Below are 18,147 nucleotides of genomic sequence, written 5' to 3'. Positions count from 1 at the left end.
GCAGGCAGTTCCATCGCAGGAACTGCCTGCCGGATCCGTCAAAACGTATGCAAACTGATAGCATTTGTCATACGGATCAGGATCCTGATCCGTATGACAAATGCATTGAAATGCTGGATCCGTCTCTCCGGTGTCATCCGGAAAAACGGATCCGGCATTTATTTTTTTCTAATTTTTTGCGGTCTGAGCATGTGCAGACCGCAAAAACAAATCAGTTTTGCCGGAACACTCGGGGCCGGATCCGGCATTAATGCAGGTCAATGGGAAAAAAATGCCGGATCAGGCATTTTGGCAAGTGTTCTGGAGTTTTGGACGTAGATAAAACCGCAGCATGCTGCAGTATTATCTCAGTCCTGAAAAGTCAAAAAGACTGAACTGAAGACATCCTGAACAGATTGCTCTCCATTCAGAATGCATTGGGATTAAACTGATCAGTTCTTTTCCGGATTTGAGCCCCTAGAACGGAACTCAGTGCTGGAAAAGAATAACGCTAGTGTGAAAGTACCCTTAGACATTTATGGCATATCCACGGGACCTCTGGTACCCGCACCCCTCTCACAATTAAACCATGACTCCAACAGAAATACAATGGAGAGACCATATCCATGGCCACTACTCCATTCACTCTCTAGTAGGATATGGCAGCTGATGGCGGCTCCATCAGACAAGACAGGAGTCAGGGGAACTCATGTTCTGCAGAGGTGGGACCCTCATGTATATACAAATGTCCATTTAGAGAGGACATGCCACCTCTTGTGACATGTTTAGTAAATAATTGTATTCCACATTAACTTACAACTGACTGGTGATCTACCCCCAACTGAAAACAGTTGGACATGTATTGCAGACTAATGGTAATTAGTTCATAAACTTCAGATAGGAATAACAGAGGAACAAAACATAGAGTTATATGAAAATATGCTCCAGAATTGTTATCACATTGGGAATGCAAGTAGTTCATACAACAGGCGTGTCAGGAGAGGTCACAGATCCTCTTTAAAGGAATCATAAAAAACACAACAAGTTTCCAGTTGGACTCATTAAAAAAATCCTCCTAGACTTTGCTATTATGTACATGTTATGACGCCCCCTCCCCCCAAGTTTTCTTTTGACTCTTCATCAACATAAAACGCAGTATTAACAATTTTCATTTAGAGAAGTGTGTGGCCTTGTCTAGAAAATTCCTGAAGCAATCCATCCATGAAATCAGTTAAGAACAAGGGGCCAGTAACACTTTAACGTTCTCCCATGAATATACATTAATAAAACCTGGTTGACCAGTAATGGAAGTCACACCACAATGTGCAGGTAAAAGGTTGTGATGGGCAAACTTCAAATGGCAGCACTAGTCAAAAAAATATATAAAAATTACTCTGTGATCTTTATATGGAGTACCATTGTATATCCTTAGAGAGAGAGATTGGAGTTTCAGCCCGGTCATGGTCACTTCTTCTGCAAACCGGCTAGCTCAGGTTACACTTGCAACTCTTCCTCCAACTCCTCCCCACTGCTTGATTCAAACCAATGAAGCTGCAAAAAATCCTGAGAGCAAGAGGGCTGTTCAAGGAATTGAAGCTGGGCCTATACAGTTGAACTTAACTCTTGGGGTCATGGAACCCACAATAGCAGGTCATTTCCTGATTAGGGAAGATATTCAAGTTATTTTAGCCCTCTCCCTGTCTGTGTACTTCTACAGCAAACATAGGCAGGGAGGAAGTAAAGAACTGCAGTAATTGAAATCTCCTCCTACTTTGGTCCATATTGAATGGAGTGTGAAGCATGCATATCACTGAAGCAATCAATACACACAGAGCACACATTTTTACATTTTAGGTTAGAAACATACATTAAAGGAATTTTTTAAATTTTCTGTATTGAAGGACCATCCTCAGGATAGGTCTACCAATACCTGATCGGTGGAAGTTCGACTCCCGGAACCCCTGCCAATCAGCTGTATGAAGAGGTTGTGGCACTCTGGTGAGCACTGTGGCCTCTTCCTAGGCCAGTAATGCCACACTGTACTTGGTAAGCTGCGAGGAGACCGTAGTGCTCACTTGAGCGCCACAGTCTCTTTAAAAAGCTGATCGGCAGGGGTACCAGGAGCCGTCCCCAAATCACGTTTTGATGACCTATCCTCAGGAACTATCCCGAGTCCTTAGAACTCGAACAACTTTTAAATTTCCATTCTGAGACTGCTGTAATTATGTATTATCATACATTCTGTGGCTGCTACGGAAACAGAATACATTTTTACCTGTACAAAGACTTTCTGGAGCAAGGCTCTACGCTCCGCCAAGGGTAACTCATTCTCTGCTCCTCCAGGTACCTCAGGCACATGCGGGAGGTCAAAAAACAGGTACAGGCATTTAATTAGGGTGGAAGGCACGGACATCGTTGTCATGCAGTCCACAGTTTTCTAAGGAGAAAGAACATATAACATAATGTACACATATCAAACAGAGGAAGCAGCAACTATGCCTGAAAAAATTATGACTTTCTATATAGAGGTCATATAAAGACATTATAAACCACTGATGAACAGGTTTTTTGGGGCGAATTTAAAGTTCTAAAACCAGAACGTAATAAAAAAAACTAAAACTAAATTGTAATGTAACGTAACATAAAAAAATCTAATAAAAAAAATGTGTTGTAACATTTAACATGTAAAAACAATTATAGATCTGGAGGCAAAAAAAAATGGATGCATAGTCCCATTTCTGATTTAGGAGACCTTTAGAATTTGGCTGTACAGCTTGCAAAATTAGTGCCATGCAAAAAAGCATGCCAGATGCTGAATGAAGCGATATGTCCTTCAAGAGCATCTGTCAGCAGGATCAGCCCTATTAAACCAGGCATACTGTCTGGAAAAGTAGATCCTGCTGAATAAAATACCTGTCTTTAGAAATCGGTTGTGACGTTCCCAAGAAAAAATACTTTTATTCTGTATGCAAATGAGGGCTTCAGTGTATAGAGGGGTGGGGCCTAGCTCCTCAGCATTTCTAGTGCTGTCACGCCCCTCAGGTTAAGTAAATGAAGTCCTTATTTACTTAAAGGGGTTGTGCAGGCGATAATATTGATGACCTATTGTCAGGATAGGTCATCAATATCTGATTGGAGGGAGTCCGACACCCAGAACCCACATCAATCAGCTGTTTTGAAGAGGAGGCAGTGCTCCAGGCTTCCTGTTCATGTGTCGTCTACCTTACAGTGGCAGCATTCAAGTGATTGGAGCGGGTACTTGTCATTACACAACACTGCAGAAACATTCGAGGTGAGGGGCAGTGTAATGAACAGGAAGCAGCGCTCATATGGAGCACCAACTCCTCTTCAAACAGCTCATTGGCAGAGAGCCAGTAATCAGACCCCCACCGATTAGACATTGATGACCCATCCTGATAAACCAACGTGCCCTTAAGATGATCTGGTCAAGGAGTTTATAGTACAGGTGCCCTGAGTTATCACAGTGGTGGTGGGTACATTTTATGTTGCTGTATGAATATGCTGTCAAAGTAAATCCACTGATATATTAGTTCCATATGGAGAAGAAAGGTTTCAGGAAACCAAACATTCTTGGATGAGAAACGTTGGGTGGGACGATGCTCAAGATGACAGATTTAGGCCTGCTACATACACAAAATCATTGATACTGGACAGCCAACTTTGTCCTTGGCATTTGGCAGCACACGGTACCATAGAACAGCAGATTATTATAGCATTCTTGCCTCTACAGTGTTTTGTTGGCACCAGTCAACCATATACCAGACAGTGGACTTGCATTTACCTCCAACTGAAGTCAGTCTACTAGACTAGAATCCTCTCATCTCTGTACCACAACTGAATATCGTAATTCTATGTTTAGTGGTTACAAGAAGTGATTAACAATATCTTTTTTCTTTATTACTATTACCAAAGTGCTTCATTACCACAAATGTATGTAGTCCAGGGGCTGGGTATAGAAGAAGAACATACCTGCCCAGATGAGGCCAAGAGATTAATCACTGTAAGAAGCATCCACCCTCTGCTGGTCTCTTCACTCTGGTTGATTTCAAGGAACTGGACTATGGCTCGACTTGCAGCCTCTGGAAAAAGAGATGGAGGGTAAGGAATGTGATCAATTTGTTCCAGAAAAATCTGTATGGATTTATTGTATTTAGACAAACGGATTAATCTTAGCATGGGCGTTAGGTCATGATCCAGAGTTCAAGGATTGCACATTAACACTTCCATATCAATTATACTAGTTAAACAACATCAGAATATTTTTTTCATTTCTACACCTTTACTGACGGCAAGGCGTAAAGGTTGACTAGCATCCAGATTGCAGAAATCTTTGGCACACGTGACTGTAAAGTGCTGGGTGATATTTTCATAACGTTCTTGTTATCTAGTAACAGTTTATAAGGCTGAAAAAAGACATCTGTCTATACAGTTCGCCCTGTTGTCCTGTAAGTTGATCCAGAGGAAGGCAAAAAAAAACTGAGGTAGAAGCCAATTTTCCCCACTTTAGGGGAAATAAATTCCTTCCCGACTCCAATCAGGCAATCAGAATAACTCCCTGGATCAACGACCCCTCTCTAGTAGCTATAGCCTGTAATATTATTACACTCCAGAAATACATCCAGGCCCCTCTTGAATTCCTTTATTGTACTCACCATCACCCCCTCCTCAGGCAGAGAGTTCCATAGTCTCACTGCTCTTACCGTAAAGAATCCTCTTCTATGTTAGGCCTAGTTCATACAGTAGATTTTGTAACTGTAAATCTATTAATTCCAGTTCACCAATGTTATTGGTCAGATTTGACATAAGTATACATGCAATTAAAAGGTTTTTGGTTATTTTTCATTTTATATTTTTTCTTATTATCTGTTTTAACCCCTCCATTCCACCCCAGTTCCATTACTTGACCCCAGGTCACCATCTTCCCCCTCCTATAATATAATTACCCTCCACTAGTCATTCGTTTAAACACTCCTCCAACCATCTATCCTCCTAATACAGTTACACCCTCCCCACTGAGGTGCAGTAAATCCCAAATGTAGAGCCTATGGCCAACAGAGAAGTCGGTCCAGTTATCCAGAAACCTGCTACTCTGTCCATTTTGGGGTAAGATTTGTGTTTGTTAAAAGGGGGAACAGTGTGCTGGCATCGGAAGGGTTCAGCTAAAGTTTTAGTTTAAGTAACTGTTCAAAAATCCTGAGATTTCCAAATAAGAGATGGCTGACACGAAGCCAAGTTGGGTTAAAAGAATTGACTAAAACCTCAGCTATGTTCTAGCAACAAACCTGTGGACTTGTTGGATGCTCTCCTTCGTATCTCAGTGACCATCAGTCGTGAAACTTGTGTAGTAAATTGTAACAGGTCAGAGAACTTTTCAGTCATTGTGCTAGGAGGTGCACTTCCAAACACCTAAAAACAAAAGCATTAAATTACTTATTTTCTGCATATGTCCCATTTACATACACTGCAGCCCACCCCTATATGGGTGTATAGGTAGCAAATGCAACCTGAGCTCAATATATACGTAATTAAAATTGCATTTTACATGGGTTCTCTGCCATCCCTCAAGTCCATGGGCACCATTTTTTATTTTTTTTATTGCGTTGGCTGTATTATAGGATATAAAACAAAAGATTCTTGCAACTCATAATTTGTCTGTCTTCTGCATCCTGCATGTATTTTCATTGCAGGCTGCTTGGTTCCGGTCAGAGTGAAAATCGCTCAGACAAGCTGTTTGATAGCCCAGAACTCTGCTGTCCTGAATGATCTTTTTAAGCCGACCTCTTTAGTAACAAAAAGAAAAAAATCTTAAAAATCAAAAAGTTGTCAGCATTACGAATGTTTAGGAGAGAGAAGGACTACAGACTAGGTCTTCAAGGAAATCATTACACAGAACAGGACAGAGCAGCCTGCAGTGCAAGACAATACACACAGGCAGCAGAAGAGAAATGGTACTCATTTTGTAATACAACCCAATTGCAAATATATTTTTATTCCAGTTTTTGATTACTAATGCAAAGAGGCACAGAAGGAGCACAAGTTGTGGGTTTATATTGACTAGGGGACTAAGTGACTATAGGAGTAAAACAAAAAAAATGAGAAGTAGAAGTGGGAACGAGAGAGAAGGGTTAGTATATTCCCTTCTTACAAAAGATGAATGGTTGATGAAAAATAAAAATGACAGCTCCCCACAGTGTGAATACAGAAGGCTATGATTGCTACATTCTGGTCACCAGTAACTGAAGGAAGAGAAGCTCTGGAGAGCAAACTACTGCTCTACAAAAGAGTTTTAGTAGTTTGTCCCTTTACCTGATCTTGCTGGGCATTTAAAAACCATTTAGGAATAAGATAATTATTTACTGATTAAAATAACAGTTTATCACACACATGATAATATTCCAATACTTAGATTGAGGACAATGTGACATCATAAAATTGCAAATAATGTGCAAATAAGGAAATCCTGAATAAATTTCACTTTACCCTGTTAAAGACTGGCAGCATCATGTAAAGCTTTTCTTCCTGTTCCTTCTGGGTCATGTGTCTGGCAGGATGGCAAAGCTCCGAGAAGAGCCGCCTTAGATGCATTAAGCCAAGCGCATTGTCCTGCGGGCTGCACTCCTCTTGCCGAGGCCGGCCCATAATTCTCTTCACCATATTCATGGTTGCACTTTTGTTGATGCAACCCTCTCACCTATAGGAAGATAAAGAACAGAAGTAAATGCATAATATGAATACAAGGTGACAGTTGGGGTGCCCCCATACACATCAGATTGTTGGAGAATCCCACCTAAAAGGTATGAGGTTCCCACAATGTAACTTTTGACTTTGGGGACTCTCAGAAATTAGGATGGTCGTGATCAACTTATCTTTTAGGGACCAGCAATTTCAGAATGGTTAGCAAAACAAATTCTTTTGAAACCTTTACATCAGAGAATGAAAGCTGAATTTAAACATTTTAAGCAATATATTCAATAAAACCATGAAAAGGAAGGATCGAGACAAAAGCAGCACCCAACTGTCCCTCAACAGCAGATGTCAAGGGTGAGAAGGATTGATCCTTTGTCAGTTCTTGAAGGTCACCCAAGTTTAGATGAACATGGCTGCTTGCTTCAATGGAGCTGGCTGTAATACCACACACAATTCCTGTACAGGTGTGGTCCCATTTATGGAAGAGCATATCTAGGTTTTTTCATTGTCACAGGGCAGAGGTTTCCCAAAATCAGTTAAAGGCTATGGACACATTTGGGACAAATTTGTTTTATTTTATTGCATGTCATTTTAGCAAAAACAAATTCTTGCCATCTGTTTTCGTTAAAAAATTCGGAGCCATTTTTGTTTTGCAGCCTGCAGTTATTCATCTACAAAGCAAGCTGCAAAATGCCATTAGTCAGGTTGTCTGATAGCTCAATCTCCAATGGCTCCTGTGAACTTCTAAATGCTGACATGAGCTCAGTTTATGATAAAATCAGTTGATGACCATTTTGTAGATTACGGAAGTCGCTGGAGAATAAGCCATTAGACAGTCCTATAGTTGGATTTTGATGTGATCAGCATTCTGCAGCCTGCTATAAATTGAAATACATTCAGGCTGCAAAACGAAAAATATTTTTAGCTCAAAGTCAAAATACCGCTACATGCAGTAAAATATTTTTTTTCCCCTGTCCACAGCTTTTAAGGCAAACATACACTTCCCCACCACCGCACCTGTGTAGGGAAGCATACTTACCTGCTCCATGCCTCTCTGTTCCAGGTCCTTCGGTCCAGAACTGCATGTGCCGATGCAGCCAATGACTGGCCACAGCAGTGACTTCAGTATCGCGGCCAGTAACTGGCCAAATGTTACAGCGACGGCTGCAAGCCGGTGCTCCACTCGCCCTAACTGACAGCCTGGACCTGCCTCTCGCTGTCTTCCTCCAGGTTGGCCCAGCTGCTGGGCTTTCTCTGACCCTCCATGAAGGTTGCAGTCTTCGCTTGCTAAGTTTCTGCAAAGGTGTGCTGTATCCTGTTCTGCCTGTGTTCTGACCTCTGCCCATTTACTGTATTCTGACCCTCCACTGTCTGACCTGTGCCTGTCCTACGTATTGACCTTTCACTGCCTGCCCTCAGACTGTTTACCATATTGCTCATACTCTGTTTGCGCTAAGCTTGGCCTGTTCCCGACTTTGATTTTGCCCGACTCCTAGCATCCCCCTGCAGAAAAGTCTAGATCACTGTATAGGGGTTAAAGGGTGAATACCAGGTTCTGCCAGAATAACGCCCTTAGGATCTGTTGGTTGACACAGTGGTTCCACACCCACTGCCATAACACCAAAAAGTGTTAAAATAAACAGCTGCTTACCAACAGATCCTTCCAGTGAAAGTGGCTGCATGCCTGACCGGAGCTACCGTATATGCTCCACACATACTGCTATCCTATGAGAAAACAGGGTTTCAAGGCATATAACAATGAAGGTCGAAATAATAAAAATATTTTGCATATGTAAGGAAGTGAATTTCAGCTTGATACAAATTATCATTTCAGTTGTACTCTGCAAAATTTGTTTTAGCACTATCAACCCTTGGCATTCCTAAACCAGGGAGTGTGTGTGCACCATAATAGAGTACGTTTCCTCATCAGCCCATTACCGCACCAAAAAGCGGAGATAATATCATAGCACGCTGAGTGCCCCTCAGCATGCCTACAAAAACTAAATTATGTTGTCATATCCAATAAATCTCAAAGATGAACCCAGACCATTTTATTTTTTTCCCAAACAAAGAGAGTCTTTCGGCTTCTTTTCTCATTAAACTTAAACTATACACTTCCAATTGCTGTAGTGTAGGAGCAAAGAAACATTCATCTCCAATGATTAACCATTTAATTCCTGATGAAACTTAGAAATCAGGATGAACACTCTACATTAAGCAAAGAAAACGCCACATTAACTCATAGGTATTTCAATGTACATAGCCATGCATGTGAAGGCTATCCACAAAGCATAACGATACACTGAATGGGGTCAGTAAAGGCAAACATCGCTTTTGTATTATTGTGAAAATGAAGTTGTATGGTTATACCACCCAAAGGCCTGGAAAAGAGTCACATCTACCTGAGAAGAGTCCTGGTTATTCAGAATCTCCTGTACTCCCTGCACATCTGCTGATGATTGGCAGTTCTCTCCTAGAAAGAAAGAGAGAAAACTAGGTAGAAGACTGTCAGTCATCAGCAGGTGGGCAGGGAGAGCAGGAGATTATGTATAACCAGGACTCTTCTCAGGTGGCCATGACTCTTTTCCAGGTCCAGTCTGCAATGCTTGTGATGCTGGTTCTCAGCAACCACTTACTTTTTACTTATAAATGACAGACCGCTGAAATCAATTCACCTGTCTCTATTTTATGCGACCGTTAGAATGGGCAGCATAAAGTTGATGACAGGTTCTCTTTAAAGGGCATTACCACTAGGTACTGTGCCAACAGCATATCCACAATAGCACAAAAGTTTTCGGCTGTTCCTATAACTCTCTTAGAAAAGAAGAGAGAGCTATGTACATGTGCAGTTATCCCTCCATTCTTTTCTGCTTGGATGTAGTGGTCTCTTCACCAGGAGGAACAGAGGTCAGGATTCATATTCTTGAGATAGGTGGTCCAGGAGATGGGATCTACAACTACTGGACAATTTATGAATATCTGTGAGTATATCACTGCCATGCATGGCAAGTATAGGCTAGTGTTACAATGTGATTTGTACACCTTGTTGAGGATGTGAAGGGTAAAGAACCTTTAAAAGGATGTATTCACAATGCAGGGAACATCGGAGGCGGACATTAGGAGGATTGCCACATGTATGCCAATGCAGTGGCAAATGCTGTTCATAGGCTCCCTATTAAAAATGATCAGGATGTCTCTGGAGTCAACTTAAAAATGAGGACCACTATACTGATAAACCAAACACAAGAACAGAAAATGCAAAAGAAAGATCATGAATTGCGACTACACATATATTTTTAGCTGTTTAATGCTGTAAAAACCAAAAGCTGTAATTATTTCTCTCCGATGCTAATCTTTAAGGCTCACCGATCGAGCAAGAACTAGGAAATAAAGCAGAAGACATCGACCTTCTCCAACTACAACTGCTCAGTATTACAAATGTTACAAAAAAGATTATTGAAGTGTTTGCAAGTCTTTTTAGGACTGTGTAGGACCAAGATATACATACAGTATATAAAAAATAAAAATAAATAAAAACTATTTCTTTTGGATTTATAAAAAAAATTATATAGCTCTGTAGGCATAACTTTAGGCCTTTATGCACATGACTATTTTTAGTCCACGTCCAATCCGCATTTTTGCAGATAGCACGCAGACCCATTCATTTCTATGCGGATGTCATCCTTGTGCTGTCTGTACCCATGCGGCCATATGTCTGCACCGCAAAATAAATAGAACATGTCCTATTCTTGTCCATTTTGCAGACAAGAGTAGCATTTTAACAATAGGGCGGGACACATGGGCCGCTTCCATATTTTGCGGATCCATGGTTTGAAGATTACAAAATGCTTACAGTTATGTGCATGAGACCTTAAAGGGGTTGTCCCACAAAAAATATTCTTCAGTTTTCAAACCAGCACCCGGATCTGAATAATTTAGCAATTGCTTGTAAATAAAAATGTAGTATAACCGAGTGATTCACTGAAGTCTGTATATCACCACCGTCTGTTTGTCTTTTTCTAATTTCTTTGTTCTGCTCACTGAGAAGGTCGCACATGCTCAGTTTCATCCTTCAACTGGCTCCTGAGCTCGGATAGGGAGAGCATGGACACGCCCCCTTAGCTGCAGCAGAAAAGACACTCCCACTGAGCTGGGATAGGGAGAGCATGGACACGCCCCCTTATCTGCAGCAGAAAAGACACTCCCCTTGAGCGGCCAGCTTGATATCAATCTAGCAGAACAATGAATGGGGAGATCTCTGGATCCATGTGAGGTACAGGGCTAGTTCTAGCTTTGTTAGAAAGAGGTTGTCATGTAATATACGATGTATGATTTTCATTTTGTACATTAGTCATCGGATAACCCCTTTAAGAAGAACTATTAATTTAATGGTTTCCCAGGCGCCAACTAGAGAGCTGATATGAGATCCTACATGGTTCAAATCTTCCTCAGTTCCATTTGAGAACTCAATTAAACGTTCAGGTCACACAAAAGGGATGAGCTCTGAATACTGCAAAACCTTTCTAGATAAATCAAGTGGACAAGCCTAAAATTCAACTCAACTCAAACCATGGACCGCTCATAACTTCAATACCAAAATAAATTATCTAAAAATACTTAAAAAATAAAATTAAAAAAAAATGCAGTATATTCTTTGTTTTCATCAGTATGCCCAGTATTAGAACCTAAAATAGGTTTACCAACACAAAAACGGAGAAGAAAATCAAACTGCACGCAGAGGTTATCTTTAGTCCTATTTGAACCCAGAGCCCCTTTTCTGCGAGACAACCATGTCAACCAGGCAGACACGTCACGCCTCATTTCCAAGAGAACTCGACTTTTTCTAAAGTAAAGAACTGTCACGTCTCCTGACATGTCGGTTTTAGTAAATACTTCAATTCTTCATGAAATAACAATGCTGGATCATCTTTTCTTATAATTCTATGTTGTGCCATTCCTCTCTTACTCTTCCTAGAAATTTAAGGATCAACTGACCTCCTGTTACCAGTTGAAGGGTGTTGCTATACACTGTCCAATCAGTCCTCACGCTGACAGGCCGTGTAGGGACACTCCCCTTGGCAAGGGGAAATTTAATGCAACATTTTAAATTTTAGTCATAAAAAGTCAGGAGGCATAACATAGCAGTTAGGTTACTTTCACACTTGCGTTGCTAAGGGCCCTTTCACACTTGCGTTCTTTTCTTCCGGCACAGAGTTCCGTCGTCGGGGCTCTATGCCGGAAGAATCCTGATCAGTTTTATCCTAATGCATTCTGAATGGAGAGGAATCCGTTCAGGATGCATCAGGATGTCTTCAGTTCCGGACCGGAACGTTTTTTGGCCGGAGAAAATACAGCAGCATGCTGCGCTTTTTGCTCTGGCCAAAAATCCTTAACACTTGCCGCAAGGCCGGATCCGGAATTAATGCTCATTGAAAGGCATTAATCCGGATCCGGCCTTAAGCTAAACGTCGTTTTGGCGCATCGCCGGATCAGACGTTTAGCTTTTTCAGAGTGGTTACCATGGCTGCCAGGACGCTAAAGTCCTGGCAGCCATGGTAAAGTGTAGTGGGGAGCGGGGAAGCAGTATACTTACCGTCCGTGTGGCTCCCCGGGCGCTCCAGAGTGACGTCAGGGCGCCCCACGCGCATGGATGACGTGATCACATGGACACGTCATCCATGCGCATGGGGCGCTCTGACGTCATTCTGGAGCACCCCGGGAGCCGCGCGGACTGTAAGTATACTGCTCCCCCGCTCCCCACTACTACTATGGCAGCCAGGACTTTAATAGCGTCCTGGCTGCCATAGTAACACTGAACGCATTTTGAAGACGGATCCGTCTTCAAATGCTTTCAGTTCACTTGCGTTTTTCCGGATCCGGCGTGTAATTCCGGCAAATGGAGTACACGCCGGATCCGGACAACGCAAGTGTGAAAGAGCCCTAATTCCGGTATTGAGATCCGGCAGAGGGTCTCAATACCGGAATTAAACGCATCCGTTTTGATTTTGCACAGCAGGATGCATCCGTTCCATTAGGATGTGGTGGTGTGAAATCAAAACGGAAATAAACAGATCAGTCACTACGTACATTGAAAGTCAATGGGTGACAGAACCACTTTTTTAGGCTCCATAAAAAAAACTGATCCGTCACCATTGACTAACATTGTTTTCAGTGCTGGGTCCGTTTTTATGACCGGACAGAAAACCGCAGCTTGCAGTGGTTTTGTGTCCGGTCACAAAACAGAATGCTGACGGAATGGAAGACATCCTTATGCATCCTGAACTGATTTCTTTCTATTCAGAATGCATGAGGACTAAACGGAAACGTTTTTTTTCCGGTATTGAGACCCTGTGCCGGATCTCAATATCGGAAAACAACGACAGCGCAAGAGTGAAAGTAGCCATAGGAGACAAGAATTTTTAAGGTGTGATGATCTAGTAAGGTTCAGACCCTATATGTGGAAAATAAACATGGGTCCTTGTATAAGCGCAGATATTGTGCCCGGTAATGCATGCCAATCGGCGCTCTTCAGGTGCCGTTTACATGCAGTAATTGTCTTCAGTATGGGTATAAATATTGGTAATACAGTAGTCCATCCCCATACAGTTTTCAGCACATCCTCTGTTTCCATGGGGTGATGTGCCATAATTTTTTGCGGTAAATACAAGATCCGATCACCCGATGGGCGACCATTTGCTAATTGGCAGGATGTTTACATGTTGCAACAATCGGAATCAAGCGTTGTTCATTCCCAATCATCGGCCCAGGCAAAACACCCCTAAGTAGCCCTTGTTGAATCTGATACGTTTAATAACATGTTGGAAAACCTAGGTTGAAGGAAATGAGGCTTCCTTTTTGGAACGTGTCCATTTATAGCTACGCAGCCTTCTTTACCCTTATATCAAAACAGAGCACAAACGGCTTGGCTCTTTTTAAAGGTGAATCTGTAATTAAAAAGACAATAGGAGGAAGACACTACGGAATTACCATAAATACACAATTACAATCATGTGGAGAGATAAGTGAATAACAGCACAGAATTAATTAGCATGTTTGAACACTACATTTGCAGACGGGAGTGGGCGGCAGCAACTGGTCGGCAGGGTATTTTTAGTGATAGTCTGGAAAAGCACTGTGCTGTATGGCCGCTGCAAAAAGGGTTTTTATTTTATTAAGGTCTGCTATAAAATTACACTAAATCAGATCATAGATTGTTTTACTACAAAAAAAAAAAACTACCACTAAGATCCACCAATGCTTACGTCCTTATCCTTCATGTCTATATGTCCACGGAGCAAGCCTCTTACAATGTACAATATCTTTACTAGAGGTGCTGTGAGGAATATGGATTAATGTTTACTGTCAGCCATGTTCCCACACCAGCCATCAGCTGTCAGATAGCAGAGGTAGTAAACTCCACAGGAGGGCCCGGCTTCAAAGCCCAGCCATCTGGTAGAGAACTTCTTGCAGGCCACCTTTGTTTACAATTCCACACATCCATTCAGCCAGCCAGGAACCCAGCTAATGGAACAGGAAAGACCTCTCTGCAGGGGGTCTAGGCCAATCCCCAGTTCAATCAAATTTAGCAGACAGCATGGAATCAGCAATTTATAAGGAATTATGAATCGCCCATCCATCACAGTCATAAACCCGATACATATTTGTGTCCCTGTGGCCATAATGAACAGGCCCGTGGTCTTAGTGTTGTGGTGGGAGGCCAGGGAGGGAAGATATACATATCTCCCCACAGAAACCAAATCACGGTACCATGCTTGGACTCTACTGGTAGCCGGAACACAGGTGGATCCATTGGTCCCAGAACAACCTCCCTGCGACATTCTGGTCTGGAGCCATGAGCCCTAATCGGTTTTGTGGCTCATGTGCTGCCAGCCCATCAGATGGGGGGTGGACCCCTCCCAGAGGCCGGGAGGGGAGGGGGCGGCTACAGGTTAAAAGGCTTGTGCCAGCAAGCGTGCGTGTCTTTTCTCTGAAGGAGGGTCACATCGTGCCATGTATTTAGAGGGACCTGCAACCTGCTGACATCACTGCCCTCCATGTGACTACAGCAAAGGACTCATCACAACCCAAAAGGACTCATCCATCTGGTAAACTGACTTTTGCTCTGTTTAATCCTGTTTGTACCATACCACCTGTATTTGTAACCTCAGACCACTGTATATATTTCTTGTGTGTATAGTGTTAATTCTAGTGTGCCCTTAAGGCGATTAAATACACTGCTCAAAAAAATAAAGGGAACACTTAAACAACACAATGTAACACCAAGTCAATCACACTTCTGTGAAATCAAACTGTCCACTTAGGAAGCAACACTGAGTGACAATCAATTTCACATGCTGTTGTGCAAATGGGATAGACAACAGGTGGAAATTATAGGCAATTAGTAAGACACCCCCAATAAAGAAGTGGTTCTGCAGGTGGTGACCACAGATCACTTCTCAGTTCCTATGCTTCCTGGCTGATGTTTTGGTCACTTTTGAATGCTGGTGGTGCTTTCACTCTAGTGGTAGCATGAGACGGGGTCTACAACCCACACAAGTGGCTCAGGTAGTGCAGCTTATCCAGGATGGCACATCAATGCGAGCTGTGGCAAGAAGGTTTGCTGTGTCTGTCAGCGTAGTGTCCAGAGCATGAAGGCGCTACCAGGAGACAGGCCAGTACATCAGGAGACGTGGAGGAGGCCGTAGGAGGGCAACAACCCAGCAGCAGGACCGCTACCTCCGCCTTTGTGCAAGGAGGAACAGGAGGAGCACTGCCAGAGCCCTGCAAAATGACCTCCAGCAGGCCACAAATGTGCATGTGTCTGCTCAAACGGTCAGAAACAGACTCCATGAGGGTGATATGAGGGCCCGACGTCCACAGGTGGGGGTTGTGCTTACAGCCCAAAACCGTGCAGGACGTTTGGCATTTGCCAGAGAACATCAAGATTGGTAAATTCGCCACTGGCGCCCTGTGCTCCTCACAGATGAAAGCAGGTTCACACTGAGCACATGTGACAGACGTGACAGAGTCTGGAGACGCCGTGGAGAACGTTCTGCTGCCTGCAACATCCTCCAGCATGACCGGTTTGGCATTGGGTCAGTAATGGTGCGGGGTGGCATTTCTTTGGAGGGCCGCACAGCCCTCCATGTGCTCGCCAGAGGTAGCCTGACTGCCATTAGGTACCGAGATGAGATCCTCAGACCCCTTGTGAGACCATATGCTGGTGCGGTTGGCCCTGGGTTCCTCCTAATGCAAGACAATGCTAGACCTCATGTGGCTGGAGTGTGTCAGCAGTTCCTGCAAGACAAAGGCATTGATGCTATGGACTGGCCCACCCGTTCCCCAGACCTGAATCCAATTGAGCACATCTGGGACATCATGTCTCGCTCTATCCACCAACGTCACGTTGCACCACAGACTGCCCAGGAGTTGGCAGATGCTTTAGTCCAGGTCTGGGAGGAGATCCCTCAGGAGACCGCCCGCCACCTCATCAGGAGCATGCACAGGCATTGTAGGGAGGTCATACTGGCACATGGAGGCCACACACTCAACTGAGCCTCATTTTGACTTGTTTTAAGGACATTACATCAAAGTTGGATCAGCCAGTAGTGTGTTTTTCCACTTTAATTTTGAGTGTGACTCCAAATCCAGACCTCCATAGGTTGAAAAATTTGATTTCCATTTTTTTATTTTTGTGTAATTTTTATATCAGCACATTCAACTATGTAAAGAACAAAGTATTTCAGAAGAATATTTAATTAACTCAGATCAAGGATGTGTTATTTTTGTGTTCCCTTTATTTTTTTGAGCAGTGTATATAATTTAATCTTGTGCTGTCTGGTATCTCGATCACGAATCCCCACGTCACTTTTGGGTTTGGTTGGTTTCTTAACGGATCGGGCTTATATCCAACAAGGATCTGGCGGCAGTCTTTCCGGGCTATGAACGCGCTGTTTCACTGGGGCAGTGAAAAGGCTCTCTCAGCTTGTTGCCTCTCTGTGCCCGTGTGGACAGGAGGAATCTGTGAAAACTGTACCAAGACTGACCTTCCCCACTTCCCCCAGGAGGGTGTAACGTCACGCCTTGGTAACCAGTGACCATACCGTATCTCGTGGGCTCGACGTAGTTGACGTCAAGCGGGCACGAGGTGTGGTATTCGTCACAGGTGCCCATACACATTACACTACTGTCCGCCAAACCCGACTATTATGGCAGGACTGATCAACCATGTGATAAGGGCCCGATTACACTGCTGAATGCTCAGGCATTGATGAGGACACATTCATCTGCGCTCGTTTGCACCAGTCTGAATACATAGGCCAATGCAGCTACTACAGTCATTCATCCCTCATTTAGTTTTGTTGATTATTGGCATTACATCTCTGATTACACAGGGAGATGTGCTACTGGTAATTGGGCAGCCTTCATCCTGATGAAAGATGCCCATGAGACGACAAATGAGCGTTTTTTCGTTCTTTGGCTTCTGAACTATACAGGCCAATTATTGGGAATGAGCATACCTATCCTGAGAACTGGCCCGAAAATTGTGCAATTTGGGCCCTAAAGGGGTGACTCCTGATTCTCCCCCAACCGCAGCGGTCAGGAAAAAGAAAGATAGGGCATGTTGGATTTCAATAAGTAGCTGATCTCCTTCTTGAGAGCACATGCACACTTGGCTGAGTATGCTCATTTATGGGAAGTTGGGAAGAACAGCTGCTAGCTATGGCAAACTGGTTCAACTATCAACTGGCAGATCTGTTGCATGTGCTCTTGGCAGCTGAAGACTTATGTTAGTCCCATGTTCATATGGTGAAAAAAAATGAAGTTTCAATATATGCAAGTAGAGGCTCTAGGAGCAATGGGGGTGTTGCCATTACACCTAGAGGCTCTGCTCTCTCTGGAACTGCCGCGCCCCTTCCACTTTGATTGACAGGGCCAGGCATGCGCGATTACATTTATCAATCAAAATGGAGAGGGCTCGGCAGTTGTAGAGAGAGCAGAGCCTCTAGGTGTAACAGCGACGCTCCCATTACTCCTAGAGGCTCAATGGCATATATTAAAACATCAGGACGAGTACAACGCTATTATTATATGGTCAAGGTATCATATATCTGCATATGTAATTTCTATGGGAGTTGTAAGACATCTTTTGGCATCTCTTACCATAGGAGATATGAAGCATTACACAGTGCCCATTCAATAAGCTGCTCATGTAACAGTGGATCTTCCAGAAGAAAAGAAGCTGGCCAAACACATTAGACTGATTTCGGCAGCAACAGACAACCTTCTAAAGTATACAGGACCCTTCCGACTCCCCTGACGACAAACGTTGGGGGAAAGAAGGGTCGGGCCAGTTCAAGATGCCTGATCCTTTAGTTCTCAATGGAAGATAAGCCATTGCCAGAAGTGCCAGACGACCATCTCCCCATGGAGAACATATAAAACTAGTCTGAGTATGGG

General features: G+C 43.2%; 1 protein-coding gene across 6 annotated transcripts in view; it reads right to left on the bottom strand.

The window, feature by feature from the left end:
* The window catches only part of WDFY3 (WD repeat and FYVE domain containing 3), a 278,837-nt gene that overhangs the window by 180,013 nt on the left and 80,677 nt on the right, over positions 1-18,147 (bottom strand). For all 6 annotated transcript variants that reach the window (XM_040417990.1, XM_040417994.1, XM_040417992.1 and 3 more), the window contains 4 exons: positions 6,481-6,691; positions 5,283-5,406; positions 3,970-4,079; positions 2,255-2,416 (listed from right to left, as the gene is read on the bottom strand). In XM_040417990.1, the coding sequence (XP_040273924.1) occupies positions 2,255-2,416; positions 3,970-4,079; positions 5,283-5,406; positions 6,481-6,660 (576 nt within the window). In that variant the 5' untranslated portion in view covers positions 6,661-6,691. The remainder of the gene's footprint in view (positions 1-2,254; positions 2,417-3,969; positions 4,080-5,282; positions 5,407-6,480; positions 6,692-18,147) is intronic.

This window comes from Bufo bufo, chromosome 2 (assembly GCF_905171765.1).
Source record: "Bufo bufo chromosome 2, aBufBuf1.1, whole genome shotgun sequence".
NCBI classification, from domain to species: Eukaryota; Metazoa; Chordata; class Amphibia; order Anura; family Bufonidae; genus Bufo; species Bufo bufo.
This window is presented reverse-complemented; position numbering and strand designations above follow the sequence as displayed.